Raw genomic sequence first — 16,356 nt, forward strand, 5'->3', positions numbered from 1 at the left:
AAGTCTGTTACCAGGTCAAATTTGAGGATGTTTAAAGAAACTGTACAGTACCTTGTAGTGTTTAGACTCAGACACAGAGGAACAGTAGGTATAATCTATCTGCAGGCAAGCATTCAGCCAAAGGAGTGTGCAAGACCTGGAAGCTTCTTAGAACAATCTGACAATGACCTGACTGATGGCAAAAAAATTCTAAACCAGTAGATTTGGCAATTGTCCTTGACACATACGGAAGATTCTAAAGCCTATGCTGCAGCCTCAACCTAAGACAGAGCTAGAAATCTAAAAGCTGCTTATCTTGGTCTTAGAAGAAATCCTCAACATGAATAGGTAAAAGCATAAAAATTAATCTGAAAGTGTAATTCTATTTAAAATTTATTACACTGATAAAGAGAGAATTAAATCTTTGGAACTATCAGACTTCTATGTGTACTTGACTAAGAGGCTGATCAAACACTTAACTTGCAACAACTATAAGCAATTGAAAGATTATACAGATATTCTGAAAACACTGGATTTATAGCACCTCAGCAAAAGATGACCTATTTCATTGTTATCTGTTTGAAAGATAGGAGGCAGACCAGTACAGTATTTCTGGATCACGAGTTATCTGATATGGCCCACAGTTACTACATGAACAGTTCTGAATAAACGAAGATATTGTCTTTAAAGAAGAATACCTGAAACTTCATTTCCTTGTTGGTTTGCCATTATGGATCAGACTTCTACGTTAGCATTCCTACAATACATATACTTCAGGACTGTCATCTCAGAGTAAGCTGGTAATGAACTTTTGAGCATTTTAGTACCATACACTTATTCAAGGTTCTGAACTGACTTTTCTGATTACTCATACACATTCATGCACTATGGCAGAAGATGTCACAGTTGTTCTACAAAATACATATAAATGGATAAAAATGCTGACGCCAGAAGAAAAAAACCTAGTGATAACCTGCCCTGCTCTGCTATCTTACAAGCCCTGAAGATGACTGATAGCCTACAGTCTCACTTTTTCTTGGTTCCTTGCTTTTGGAGCAAGGAACAAGAAAGTTCCAAAGCTTCTCTTTAGCCTTCCTGAACTCCTGAAAATATTTTCAGTGTGAATATACTCTTCAAAGTAAAGAACAGCATGGGGGCTTACTTAGGAAGTAAAGCCCTTATGCCCTCACCTAACCATTTTGAAACAAGATGAGCCCAGCTTCTCCTTTGAGGTCATGCTGTTATCCTGTGTCCTCAGCACAGAACCCTTTGACAGTAATCAAATATTTGTTGAACATTTTAGAAACAGGTATTTGACTTTATTTTATACAAATTCAATTTTCAAAATATTTTTAAAAAATTATTTGTAGGAGACAGATCAGCAAATCTGTGTACAAGCATAAGCAAAAGACTGGGCAATAGTATCCACACTACAAACTCTTACATGACTCCAGTATACCTGGCCAGCATTTGCACTAATCTCCAGTTTTCTAGTCATGTGGAAAAAGAGAATTTAAAAAGTCTCTAAGCAGCTCAATTGTTGATAGAAGACTGTGCAAAACAGTTTTTTAGGACATTCTCCACCAAATAATCAGTGACTAGTTTCTCTTAGACCATCCTTCTTACTAGCTATTGAGGTAAAACGCATCAAAAACATTGTCAATGAAACTGAAGTAAAAATTAGACTCTGCATATAGCTACTAAGTGGTTCAGCATTATACTGTTACAGGAAGTTCTGGTTCTTGACCAAAATGACCCAAAATTTTCACTTACAGAAGTTAAAGTTCCCTGTATGTAAAACAGATTCTAAAGACATGAAGTATATTTCTATGTAGGTGAAGCTCAGATTTAACGGCCTCAAAGAGAAATTCTGAGCCACTTTTATAACTGAAAACCATGTGGACATACTAGGTTACTAAAGATATCCCTTCAGTCTTAAGGCCTGTCCAGAAAATATTAAACCAAATAAGCAAAACCACACATATTGGAAGTAGATTGAACTGCATGTGCATGCAGATTGTTCAATTGTGAATCAGTATTAACAACTTTCCATTGAAGTTCCTTAAACCTCAGGAAGTGGGAGCTCTAAATCCTATACAATATCTGAGATAGAAATTCAAACAATCATTATAAAGGGAAGATTAGAGCCAAATTTTGTGACACTGGTAAGCCCAAACATTAAGATTAGGCAGTTCAGTAAAACACACTTTTAAGAGGGTTTGAAAGGACTTCTGACAACCAGTTTTCAAACACAAGTTACCTCTAAATAATTCCATTACATTCTTGAATACACAAGTTATAACAAAAAACCATGTGATTCATGATTTATGAAGCTTTTACCATACAGATAATTTAATTTTATTCTTTGTTTCTTGTAGAATTTTTGAACCTTGTCAGTGTCCTCCTTTTCACTTCATGAACAATGTGTTTTGTGCCTGTATTTCCAGGTTGGTGGCTTTGGTTTTTTTAAGCCTCAGTAATTTTCCTTTACCTACTACTCTTCAAAACAAGGTAAGTAAACTAGCAAGCATAAAAACAATTTCAAAGCTCCTCTGTCAGTTTAAGATACCGATACCTTTTTCTGCCTCCAATGAACAGTGTAAAGAATGAAAAACCAGAGCAGTACACTCTTCTACAAAAGCAGCAAATAGTGTGGCTGCAAGAAAGGGCATGCCTACATATGCAACAACAGTGAGTTAAGATGTGACTCTGCAGTACACTGATTTATTGTCTGACCAGGATGTGGCATATTCACACCACCCTGTTTCTAACTGTGCCCAACATTCTGTCTCTTAACAGTAGCAATAACCAGGTAACAGAGCGCAAATATTACAACAGAGCAAATGTTTCCAGGTTCCAGCCACTGCATCTCAGAATTCCTGTGTGCTTGTCCAGGAAATCACACATGTGACTAAAACCAACTCCAAACACATACAGAATAAGCAGTCTTGAAAACTGAGAAGTGAGACAGTCTTATCTTAACACAAGTCCTCTTGTGTATGTGAAATTAAACACAATGAAAAAAAAAGAGGTTTTCACTAGATTTTAGTTTGTGAGCATCACAGTGTTGACTGAATTCACACCTGAAGCCCTATAAAACAGTCAGCAATGAACTTCAAAATCACTTCCAGAGTGGGGAACAGAAGATGAATCTTTTAAGCTTTCTCCAGAAAACATCTGAAAATTTATCAAGAAATGTATCGAGGATAAAACATGCCAGAGGACATTCCTACCACACGTGACACAAAAGCTAAACTACATGCCAAATTTACGAAATCTGGCACACAATCTAAGCACGTTAACATTCATTTCTCTCCCCACCCACCTCTCCGACTACGGGCTGATACTGCAGTGGATTATACAACTCTTTAGAAACAGAATTCTCCTTGAAGCTCTTCGGAAATAGGATATAAAGAAATAGTCAAAGGCAGATGCTGTGAACACTCCCAATAACATTCTGATGAGGAATTATGGCACATAAATAATATGCTGTAAGTTTTAGCCCTAGAATATGTTTTTCCAGTACAGCCAAATTCTAACAAAGGCTCACAGTTCGCAATTCCTCCACATCAGAGGACTTAAAACTGAGAAGTAATCATTTGTCTAGGATCATCCTAAGGTCAGCTAGAGACAGATTTCAAAGTGTGAAACAAATTAACTGCAAAGTAGAACAAAGTAACAAACAAAGCTTTTCCAGTACTTGTCTTACCAACTTCTAAGACATATGATAGCTTTTGCCAACATACACATACTGTCAAAAAGCTTCGAGACATACACAGACCTGCAATCCTTTCCACTAGCAAAAAAAATAAAATTAAAAAGCATTTTTAGGAGATTTTCATTAATCTGTTTATCATTAGTGTAACTTATCTGTAAACCTATTGCTGAGCAACATGAAATCAGCAGCATTTCTATGCACATACCCAAACTTCAGGTAAAGGAGGAAGTACAATTTCTTTGCACTCATTCAGCCTGAGTCAAGGCATGATTTTTTGTGACTAAATTATCTAATAGTCATTTTTCTGTGGGATGGGAGAGCAATACATTTTGGTTTTTCCCTGAAGTGTTCTGAGGTAAAGTCTTTTGACATTTTCTCAGTCCCTAAAAATTTGCACAAGACTTATGCACTTAGGAGTTGAATGGAAGGAAATTGGGTGCCACTAAGTTGGAGGTGTTTCTGTTAACAACAGAGAATTTTAAGTACTGCTTCAAAAAACCCAAGTTTTTACCATATTATACCCAGTACAAAAGTGTTTGTTTACAGAATCAGAGGTTATTTCTGCTCACACTGTTCTGCATTGGGGAAATGGAAGTGAAGCCACCCGACTACATACTTCCTTATAGTTTAAAGCATGTCCTTCCCCACTGCAAGTAAAGAGAACCACCTGAGAGATACTGACACAAGGAACAAACAGACCTCATGCCCACAACACAAGAGAAACACTTATCAGTATGGGGAAAGTCTGCCACAGGTTAAATGCATATTAACTGAATTAACATGACACCTAAGAAACAAGTGGTCTGGGAATCCAAAGGAAACTGAATTAGAAAAACAAATATACTGCACACATGCATAGGTATGTAAGATGATCCATCTACCTATCAGTAACTAAATTTTATTGTATGTTAATGGTTTAAGTGTACTTAATTTCTACATCCCATACAGTAAAACCTAAACGTTTGAGTACCTTGCCATTAGTGATGTACTTGCAATTAATTTTTAGAAATTTCTCTGTAAATGCTTCCTCCTCTTCAGAGGTGGATGATACCACTCTTGTAGGACGAACACATGCATGTGCTGGTGAAGCAGCCGACTCTTTCTGTTGGACTCCATCTGGATCCTAAAAGGGAATATAAAAAAAGAACTTAGCAACCTGTCTTTTTCAAAACTTTAAGAGATCTTTTGTTGTGTAATTTTTATTCTTTTTCTTCAACATAAAAGCAAACGTAAAAATAGGGTTCCAAATCCACTGCAGTTTAAAGGACTGTTTTGATTTGACAGTGTATATAACTAATCAACCACAGCTTAACCAGCCCACAATACAAAATCCTAGTGGACAAAGATATTCAGAATCAACCTGGAAAAATAAACAACAAAATGACCAGAAATCACAGAAGGAAGCCATCCAGTACACTGTCACACACAAAATTTGAGCAGAAAACATTATTTTCCAACTTTCAACAGACAAAGGTCCTATTAAATGTCTTCCATAATATTATACACTAACTGTGTATAATACTAGAAGGACCCTCTAAAGGTCAGCTAGTCCAACATTGTGTTCAAAGCAGGCTTAAGCCTACATTAGATCAGGTTGCTGATGGCCTTTTCAGTTGAGTTTAAGTCTTCAAGGGTGGAGATGCCACAGCCTCTCCAAGAAACCTGCTCCAGTGTTAAACCACCCTCATGGTGAAAAACATTTTCCTGTTGTTTAACCAGGACCTATTGTGCAGCAGCCTGCAGCTCTTGCCCACCTATGAACCTCTGAAGAGTTCTTCTGACTTCTGACTACTCTTCTCCCTCTAACCTGTTTACTTAGGTAGTACAACATAGAAGTCATGTATTTCATTGGTACTTACTTCTCCTGCTTATACAAACACAGGTCCCCCAGCCAATCCTTTCATGTCTCATATGTTTTTATCCCCTGAACATCTTAATGGTCCTCCACAGGGCTCTCTCCAGCACATTAATCCTTGTCTCTTACTGGAGGTGTCAGAAGTGGACACAACACTGCAAGAGGAGCTTCACAAGCCTCCCAGACAGCAGATTAATCACTTTCCTTAATCTGTTGGTATTCTTTTAACTGCTACCTGGCATGTGATAAGCCTTCAACATCACAAGTCGATGTTGTTCAACATGTCCAACTGGACACTAGCTTCAACCTCTCCTTGGCCCTTAGTATTTTTCTGTGGAACTGTTATGTAGCTAGCCAACCCTCACACAATGCTGTTCCACACATGGGGCTCTTTCTGCCCCAGCAGGTCTTAGCTACTGCTGAACTTCAGGAAGTTTGTTACTTCATCTCTCCAAACTCTCGATGTCCCTCTGATGAGCAGCCTTTTTCCTTCCCTCCAATACACTGTCTACTTTCCCTAATTTGTGCTCCCCCCATTCCTGAAGCTTGCTGACAGTGTATCCTGTCCTCTGTCCCACCATTCATGTCACTGATGGGCAGACTGTAAACAATATTAGCCCCAGTAGGGACCCTCAAGGATGCCTGACTGTTTACCACCACAGAAACCAACAAACAAACAAAAAAAATGACCACAGACACAAATGCTGTATTGCTTTGAGCCCAAGTGTCCTGACAACTTTTCCAGCCTATCTTGTAGCCCACTGTCCTGGTTCAGCTAGGATAGGGTTAAGTTTCCCCAGCAGAGAGAGAGGGGGAAGGGATCTCCAGCTGGGTTATTCATACCATGATGAGGTCAGGTCTGGGCAGGACCTTTTTTCCTTTCTGTCTTCTGGTGGTGGGAGCACAAGTCGGGTTTGTTCCGTGACCATTGCGGTATTTCTCTGTATATCTTTTGTCTTGTTCACTGTTATTGCTGTTTATTGTTGTTACCATTGCTACTGTTGCTGTTCAGATTGTTTATCACACTGTTGTATTAAATTTCGTCTTATTTTAACCCGGGGTTTGTGCCTCACTGCCAGCCTGACTGGCTGAGGGTGGGTGAGTGACAACAGCAACGTGCTCTCCGGTCCCAGCAGGGCTTAAACCAACACACCCACCCATTCAATTCACATTTCCCCAGTATTGTAACAAGGCTGCTTTGGGACAACATCAAGTGCCTGGATCCAGTCAAGGTAAGTAATATGCACTAGTCTTCCCTCTTCCACTGAGCCAGGCACTCATCACTTTGGCCAGGTATGATATGCCTTTGGTAAATACACTCTGGCTGTTCCCAATCATCTTTGTTTTTCACATACCTGGATATAACTTCCAGATTTCTTTCATGATCCTCCTGGGCAGGTAACAGAAAGAGTTATCTATCTTGTCTAACAGTACATCCAACAAACTACTGAACATGGAACCCTACCAGGGACAGGACAGATAGTAAAAATTTTTTTTTCAAATAAAAGCCACAGGTATAGTAGACAGACTGTGCAAAAGCCAACTTATAGTTACAGCAACCCTGTTTTGGAGCTTAACCAACATCTAAAGACTTCAATTTCAAACAGAATTGATATTTTTAGCTACTACTAAAAAAGTGAAGTATGTTTCCTTTGTTTTTCTGCTTTTCTGTTCAGTTCTATTCACTAGCACAGATTGCAGCTAAATGCCTTTAATCATATCCAGGAACATTATGCACAATTGTTTCCAGTTCACCATCTCTCTAGCACTACTTTAGCCTTTGCCTTCATCTTTCAATTTTTGTTAGAAAGCAAACAAAACTTCTAGAAAGCTTAACTGAATTTTGTTTAAAAAGCTAATGAAGATATAATTAAAAAACAAACTTCATGGAGATGAGTTCTTCTTCTATATATGCCTTTCTCCTAAAAATTATGTGGTCAACCTTTGTGACACATGTAACTTAGCAAATTGGCTGCAAGAGTTCCCAGCTGATACCTAAGTCCACTGTGTATAAGCCAGCTTTTTCTCATTCATATTGCCATGTGACATGGAAGCAGGACTAATAATGGTGGCAGACTTTCAAACTTAATGATGACACCCTTGTCACTACATATTATTTTGAAGTGGATTTTAAGTTTTATAGGTAGTAAAGCTTATTGGATCTTCTCAAATATGTGCATCACTGCTGAATAAAGAAACTCTTCACAAAACCCAGCAGCATAAGAAAGGCTTAAAAAAAACTAAAAAACCTGAGTTCTTACATATACACTGACACTAGCAAACTTACTGAAATACACATTGAAGTCTTAGCTTAAGAAGCTAAGTCTTAAACTTAACAGGGTTATTCGAGTCTTACATTAGCCACATGCTGGTTTGTATTTAGCCACATGGTTGTGTTAAGCTATTCCAATGTTTAATAAAACAGAAACAAAAGAACACAGCATATCATAGTTTATATTTTGCCTCAACAGAGGTTCAGATGTTGCTTAGTCATCCAATTTCTAGCAAGAACCCATTTCAGTAACCACAGCACAGAGAGCAGACCCCTTTATACTATACATGCAGAGTAATATATCCTCTTTACCTTGAAATGTGCTTAAATTTAAACTGCAAATCTGGAGTCAAAAATTGAAGGAGAGTCAAAGACAACAGACATCAATACAGAGCATTAGAGAATGCATGCTAGTATTTCTCTCAATTCATAAGGATAGCAATCAACAAAGAGAGAAAAGGAACATGGAAAAGAGGTGCTATGATGAAGAACAAAACCCTCCAGCCTTAACTGCTCAAATAGAAGAAGTTGAGTGCTTTTTGTGTTGCTGGAGAGACTGTTTGCAAACAGAAGAACCACACACACACACACAGAGTTCACACTGACAAGTACAAATTATTTCTGTTCTTTGCTTTCTTTTGACAAACTGTCTAGGAACATCCCTTCCTTCCTTACATGTACTTCAAAAGACCTCAGAAATTAAAACTTTCATAAAGTACTATATGTTATCACATTGCTCATTTGTTCGGCATTCCCTGAAGCATTTAAAAACTGCTTGTAGCAATCCAAGACATGAGATGCGCAAAATAGCTCTGCAACAATAAAGTGTCAGTTTAATGAAGTGTAAGACTCGAATTGTTGCTAATATTGAACTGCACTCACTAAACAAAACAACCTTTTGCATAAGAGTATTTTAACTGTTAAAGTATTTTAATCTACTTTGTTCTATGCTTTCAAGATTTTCTCTGCTATGTGCATATAGTCAATAAAAATGTTTCAAGTAAATTACAGGTTTGGTTACACTAGTCAGCTTCCTTATCTACTATATTCCACCAAGCATATACAAAATAATCTACAAAAGCAAGAATAAGGTGTTTTTCTGATATGGGATCTAGCGCATTGTAGGAAGAGCTCTGATTTTCTCTTGAGTAACTTCTTACAACATATATGGGTAGGCCTATCCTAGATTTACAGTCATTCTGAGATCAATACAGAAGAACATTTTCTCGCAGACTAGTCTATTCACTGTGCTACACCATCTTTAGTTTGCCATAAAACATAAAGGCTATTATTTAGCACAGATGACAGTAGACATCTCACAAGAACAGGCATGCTAGAACAGAGTAAAGGTATAACAGCAAAACCAGATTTTCAGTAATTTTCTGTAGAAGAGTCACAACTTCTTTGTAATGGAGCTTGGGAATCTATTCACCAACAAAGCAATACCTTTACATTTAAACTTCTCTCGACCAAGTCATGCAAGCAAATAAATAAATGCATGCTTAAAGTCTCAAACCTTCCTAAACTTTGAGCACACAGAATCCCAGAGTAGACATCTGACAGCTTGACAGAGCACTATTAAGAAGAGCTATCAAGAATATTTGTTGTCCGAGAGAAAAGACAACAATAATTGAGAAGAGTAGTGACATATTAAGAAACATCTTAATAAGGTCATAAGTGCATAAATTGCAGAGCAGCTCAGGCTCCAATACTGTATTGTGCTGGTTGGAGCTCTCCACAAGGAATTCAGTTCACAGCAAAGCAGTGCTCCTGGGAAGACATGCTTTTACAAAGCCAGCTCCTAGTCAAAAATTGACATTTGATCTGATTACACAGAAGCTCTGATGGCAAATTTCAGTATTTGAAAGTCTACAAAGGTAGAACTATGAGCAGAAGTTGGCTATAATCAACTCTGTACTAACCCTTCACTGAAACAGACTTTATATCTTTGTTTGCTAAATAAAACTAGAGAACCTCCACCCACACCTCTACAGGGAGCAGGGCAAGCTCCTACCTTTTAGCTACTTGAGTATTCTTGCCAATGTATCATTGCTACAAAAGCTATCAATAAGATTAGAGACAAATGTTTAACTAGTTCTGAAAGGTAACAAATACAGAAATGCAACAGGAACTAGTAATTAAGATTTCAGTGTGCCAGTATAGTATTTTTCTATAAATAACTTGCCTTCAAATCACTCTTCACACAGAAAACTGTCACTTACAAAGACTAAAAGCTTGTATTTACTTTTAAAAAGGTACTATTTTACTTTTCATGTCCAAGAGTTGTAAAGTACTTTCTCTCCCAAAGGACAGGATTGTTTAGGAGAGCATAGTAGCATCTTTAACATCTTGCAAGGGAAAATGAATTTTAAGGACAACAGGTATACCTACATTTACTGTAGCCTTGTCAAGCTCTGCTTCGGAAGATGTAGGTGATAAGGGACTTATAGGACTTAGAGAGGGGGAGCTCTCCACACTAGAAATGTAGTCTGGGTCAGGAACATACAAAATCTATAAAGAAGATATAATGTAGTTAGAAGTTATGCTTTCAGGTTTACTTTAGATTTCCTGTGACTTCAGGTATATTTGCTATGCTTTCTCGAAGTAGCTGTACAAAATCATTCCTGCTCCCCTTAATTTTAACAGAAATGAGGAGTTGCAGGAATAAATAATACCACACAAAGTACTTCTTCACTTTAGCTTTTAAAGTTTTTACATGCTATCTTGAGGTAAGATTGATTTTTAGTCATAGTAATTGAGGAAAAAGTTCAGATAAGAAGCATTAGAAGTATACAGCATGCCAGAAACACCCAATACAGAGTCCAAGGAAGCCCTGCCCAATTATTTATCTTGCTATTACTCTACTATTTGAGTAACCAAGAAACAGGCTGGGGAACAAGTTCCTAGACACAGCTCTTAGCACAAAAATTGAGGGTAGGGAAGGGAAGAAAAGGTATACATGTTTAAGTGTAAAAAATAAATAAATAAATGAACTGAAGTTACTCAGTCCTTAAATACATTATTTTGGCCATGGTAGGTATTCAAGCTACTTAGCCCTCTGTTTGAAAAAATCCTGTGTTTATTTGATTGTGGCTAATACCAAATGGCCAATGGTTAGTACCACAGCTGTCCTATCACTTGTTTCCAAGCCTGGCTTTCAAAGAGAAGTAAAAAGTGAAGGGGGAAAAAAAAAAAAAAAAAAAAGATGTAAGCAGTAGTGACCTATAAGAAGTGAATGGTAGTTCATATACCGCTGCTAAAGACAGCGAGTTTTCAGAGTGGAATAGAAACATTATTCAATTTATTAAAATAGAATTGCAGGCAGTAACAGAGTCAGGAATGTTGTTTGTAAGCTGTCCCCTGAATTTGTCTTCCGAGCTAGAGTTGGTAAACAGCCTGCTATATTTGCAAAGTAACAATTTAGCTTATACTCAAGTGTTATTATACCATTAAGTATATTTAGTTTTAGAAGTCCTCCAATCTTATTTAAGAGAGACAGGTAGCTTCATTACATGTTCCCTTTTTAGGCAGTTAAATTAACAGGCACAAGGAATTGACAAACTAGAGAAAAATGAAACACTTTTACAAAGCTGATAGCAAAACCAGTAAGAGAAGTACTTTAACACTTTCTCTGGCAGAGATGAGAAACATAGGGAAAAAGGTCTTTGCTGGATAAGTAATATATATAGTGCAATAGTACCTGTCCAGGAACGACTGCTCTGGAGAAAAGCTTATTTAATTGAACCAGTTCATTGGGTGTTGTATCAAATTTCAAGGCAATACTGTTTAAAGTATCTCTTGATTCCACCTGTATCAATTGGAAAGAAAAGAAAAACAAACCTGTAAGCAGTTAGTTCAAATAGTGGCTTACAAATTTTATCACTTGTAGATTTACTGAGATTTTGATGAACTTTTAAGCCTTCCTATCTTATGACTGACCACCCCACCCCCCAACCAAAAAACCATACCTACCCTCTAAATATTACTCTACTGCAATCCCATACAAGGACATGTGCCGCCCCTCAGTTTTCAGGTGGCCAGAAGCGTCAGTCACACACTCTCGAGCTGCAGGCTCAGCTATGGCACCAGAACTTCCGGCCCAGAAATTCACAACTAGGTACCACTGGACCAATACACAATTTGACTGGTTTCACAGAATCCTTCAATCCCCCTCTTCAACATCTCTTCTCAGTTCTTTCACTTATGGAAAAGCCAAAGCAATCTCTATAAACACAAACACTCTCTTCCTATTGAAATAAGCTTCTGTTAACCTGACTTTCAAGTAAAATCCATCACCAAGATGAAAAGCAAAACTGCTGAAGCAAAACAGGTCAACCAATATGACAGCAGATGGAGCATAAGCATTTTGAGTAGGTGATTCCTGACTAAGAAAAGGATTTTTTCAAGCTCCTCTTTTCACCACCACCTCCCAAAATGTATTCAATATGAACCAAGAGAAGAATGCAAAAGGATAAAAGTTTTATTCAGAGTGTATTTCAGGATAAAGAATTCACAGCAAGCATTTAAGAATGGTGCAGATGATATGACAAAGGAGCATGCAACCCAAACAAGTTTATTCCATAATGGCACAGGGCTTCACAAACCCTGAACCAGGAAAAATCTCAGCAGTTAAGAGAAGATGAAGCAGTATAAGCAAAGCTACATCTGTGTTGCTAAACATGGAGTACAGCTAGAAACAATAAAGCAGGAGTCTGGATTTTTTTTTTTTTTTTTTTTTTTTAAGTATCTTATCATTTGTCCCTCATTACATCTGCAGAATTTATACACCTTCTGCTCTATATAAATAGTATGAGACTAATTACTCACAGGTTTCATTTTCCTTCTATTTTTAGGCTTTTCACTTAACTAACTTTTTTTGCCAATTACAGAAAATAATGCTTTCTCTTTTAAATTCTCTTCTCTTTACTTAATTTTCAAGGGAAAAGTAGGGAATGCAGGAAAAAGTGAAAGACAAAACTACATTTTTCATTATAGTGTATGTTCATCATGCAACTGTTTTGAGAAAGACAGTGGATATCATTAACTGACTCTGCATACCCACTAGGTATCTTCTGGTCTTCACTCACCTCCTTAACAAAAATGTGGGAGCACAATGTCTTTTATGCCTTGTCAACTGTTGCTAGACTTAAACATGGATACCCTTTACTTCTGCTTGAACAATTGAACAGGGGCAGGAAAAAAAAAAAAATGAGTGTAGGGAAGGGAAGGAAATGTCTCAAACCTACACGTTTGAATAGCTTTTGGCCTGCTTGCTTTGAGAGTAGAACTTGATGTTACACAGTTGCAAAGAAAAAAGCAGTGTTTGGAACCAAAAGTTTAAAACGCTTTACTTCCCTAACTGCACTGCAGTGTAGTTAAGGAAAAACCATACTGGGCTAGCCTGCTTCCAGCCATACTATATTGTGGACTGTTCAGTTGAATTAGTGTATTCTATATAACTAATAAACAGTATGTTTTGCTGCCAGTATAATGTAACAAGGCACATTCATTATTCACAGAAGCAGCAAACATTTTGCTAGAGTAGAAGATGATATATCTACAGGTTATAGTGTTAGTTAATACCGGTTGATTAAGCAGTATTTTAATACATTTTGTTTGCATGGCAAAAATAGCTGACAAGCAGAGTATTGGCTGCAAAGCAAAAGTAGTATATATAAAGTTAAACAACTGCTCCTCAAAATGCATTTCCACTTAAACATTCCAAAACTTAATAATGAACAGAATATTAATCCCAGAAGAATTTAGGAAAATATATGCTTTCTCTTTATTAACATTTTTTGAAGCTATGTCATGTTAGGGAACACATGTTCACAGTACAGGAATAACAAAGTATAACTGGCAGATATAAAGCAGCCAACTATATCCTTTAAATAGAGAAGTGGGTTGTCCTGAAAGAAAAAATGCTACAAATATAAATGTAATTTGAAGGCTGTTATAGTTCAACAGATAAAAACAGAGGGCAATTTGGGATACTAACATAATTAAAGTTCACAAGTAAGAGTTAAAGAATTCCCTTCCATACAGAATTATCATTTTGTAAAGGTGCATTTGTCAGACTAGATTTCACTAAAGAAAAAAAAAAGGCATTCCCAGAAAAATATCAATTAGAATTTAAATTTATCTAAAAAAAGCTATTACAATTCCTTATACAGGAAGCCATTAACCTTAACAAAGCAGCAAACATCTCTCTCCATTAGTATCTCAAGTATGAAAGACTGTATTGTAGTACCTCTTAGTATTTCAGTACTGTATGATCACATAGAAATGCAAAAAAAAAAAAAAGAATATTCTCATACACCACTTTTAATTGGTAATAAAGCAGAAATCAAGACAGAACCCTAACCTGACCAGATATGTACCAGTTCCACAAATGGTAACAAAACTGACAACCAAAACAAGGAACAGTAGTGTTTCTATCAGAAGCCCTACATAATACAGAAGGTTTGCTAAAACAAACTCTAAAGTAAGATTCAAAGGCTTCGCCTAACACAAATGTTGGAGGACAAGAGCTGCTAGGTAAATATTCCTTAGGTGTCACTTAACGACTGAAATATTTGAGATTTTAGACTAAGTTATGATAGGATATAAAATTAATTAATTAAAAGCATTCAATCAAAACCCACGAAACTTAAGCCCTTTAAGAGTGCATTCACTCTTTCCAGCTTTCAAAAATAAAAACATCTGGTGAGATCTCTTGGCAACTAAAGGGTTTATCTCACAAACCATGAACACAAGAATGGCAAATGTAAGCTTCCTTTTCTTATTTGGCTGTAAAGTTTGCATAGGTGAATCCCTACATGGGATTTCAGAGACCAGTACTGATACCTTCTTAAAGAAACTCTTCCTGAAATACTGTGTGAAGTATCTCCCTATGTTCAAAGGCCTATTTTCCAACTCAGGCTTTCCACTACTTCAAAAAATGGAATCTGAACAGCCCAAAGCTGAAAGAATAAACTATGCTTTTCCACAAAGTTAAGAAATAAAAAATTAAAAATGCACCACCACATACCACAGCCACCCTCAAGTTTTCCCAATCATTTTTTCCCCCAATCAATTCAGTACTGGAAGAAAGAGCAAAAAGTAATTCCTTCTCTCCCAGAAAATAAACTTTCTATGCATTATGCATGTAGCTATTTAAATGCTGCTCTGAATTTTCGGAATTTTATATAAATGTTCAGATATTAAAGCAATATGCTGAATTTTCATGGAAAAGTTCCTCTCTTGAGAAGACAGTGAGATAATGAACAGCGATCGCATTATTTCATGATTTTAACAGAATGGCAAGACTTTTTCCAATACAAACAAACCTCTGAAAAACAATCACCAGATATGAAAAACTATATTATTCCCTGAAACAATACGAAATGGACCTGAGCAAGCCAGATGGTGCCTTGAAGGGGTTCAATACATATCATGCATTGCCTTTGCTTCCTTCAGGATACTGTCTTGAGTCTAAAGATTGAATGATACTGATTAATGAAAATGTAAAAAGAAAACAAGAATTACTTACTCAGGGCTGTGTTAAACTTAACACACAAACTCTGCTTTGTACAATAACTTCTGTTGTAAAAAGAGCTTCTAAAATAGAAGTTTTCCTATACCCACTAGCAAGAGCTTCTAGTCATCAACTCTCTTATGCAAAGACACAGAAGACCTTATTATGTAGTTGTTACTTCTACCTTATATAGTCACTTACATATGTATACAAGTCTAAAGTTTTTAATTAAAATCATTTTACAGATATGACCAGATACAGAAAGAGCCACACCTTCCATCTTTTTTCCAATAAAATCCCAAATCAAACACTCTCTTCAAATCATTGTGTCCCCATTTGAGCAGAGGTACATCCCATTGCCTCTTTTCCATTTACTACAGAACAGTACTTATATAGCCATGGTTGCCAGGTGTGCTTGTGAGTACCAGTAGACAGATAGCTTTAGAGTCACCAACTACAGTTCAAACTGCCTTCACTTCTATCAGATTAGCAGGTGGCAAAATTATTTAAAAACCTTATCTAAAACCAAATTATCTACCGATATTTTAATGAACTTTGCTGTCATTGCATCTCAATAGCTTGAGTTCACTCCTCCTTCCATTAAAAATTACACATTGAATACATATGAATCCCAGTGCACAAAGAACGATTTAATTTTTTTAAAAAAATATTTCAAGACAAAAGCCAGAAAACAACAATAGCTTAAAAGGAACTAAAAAATTAAAGAGATGGGAAGACTAGAAGGAGTGAGGACACAATGACTTCGGCACTGTACCCAAGACTTTAGAAATATCAGATTATGACTACATTAACTAATTCTAATAGGCCTAAATTCTGTCATATGCAGTATCAGGAAAACGGAACTTGTAAATAACAAAGCAACTTCAAAAATAAATGTTAAAATTAGGTAAAAGATACAACAGATAAAGTAGTATATCATCATTACAATCTGTATTTTCTAGATTTCCCAAAAACTGCGAGAAAGGCTATGACAGTGGAAAAAGCGACAGTCAGAC

General features: G+C 36.7%; 1 protein-coding gene across 11 annotated transcripts in view; it reads right to left on the reverse strand.

The window, feature by feature from the left end:
* OXR1 (oxidation resistance 1) overlaps positions 1 to 16,356 on the reverse strand; it is a 291,991-nt gene that overhangs the window by 50,736 nt on the left and 224,899 nt on the right. For 9 of the 11 annotated variants that reach the window (XM_074898538.1, XM_074898537.1, XM_074898536.1 and 6 more), the window contains 3 exons: positions 11,525 to 11,632; positions 10,216 to 10,335; positions 4,668 to 4,820 (listed from right to left, as the gene is read on the reverse strand). In XM_074898538.1, coding sequence (XP_074754639.1) covers positions 4,668 to 4,820; positions 10,216 to 10,335; positions 11,525 to 11,632 — 381 coding nt within the window. The remainder of the gene's footprint in view (positions 1 to 4,667; positions 4,821 to 10,215; positions 10,336 to 11,524; positions 11,633 to 16,356) is intronic. The other 2 variants (XM_074898544.1, XM_074898543.1) reach the window with 2 other exon arrangements.

The sequence above is a fragment of the Athene noctua genome, chromosome 2, assembly GCF_965140245.1.
Source record: "Athene noctua chromosome 2, bAthNoc1.hap1.1, whole genome shotgun sequence".
NCBI lineage: Eukaryota > Metazoa > Chordata > Aves > Strigiformes > Strigidae > Athene > Athene noctua.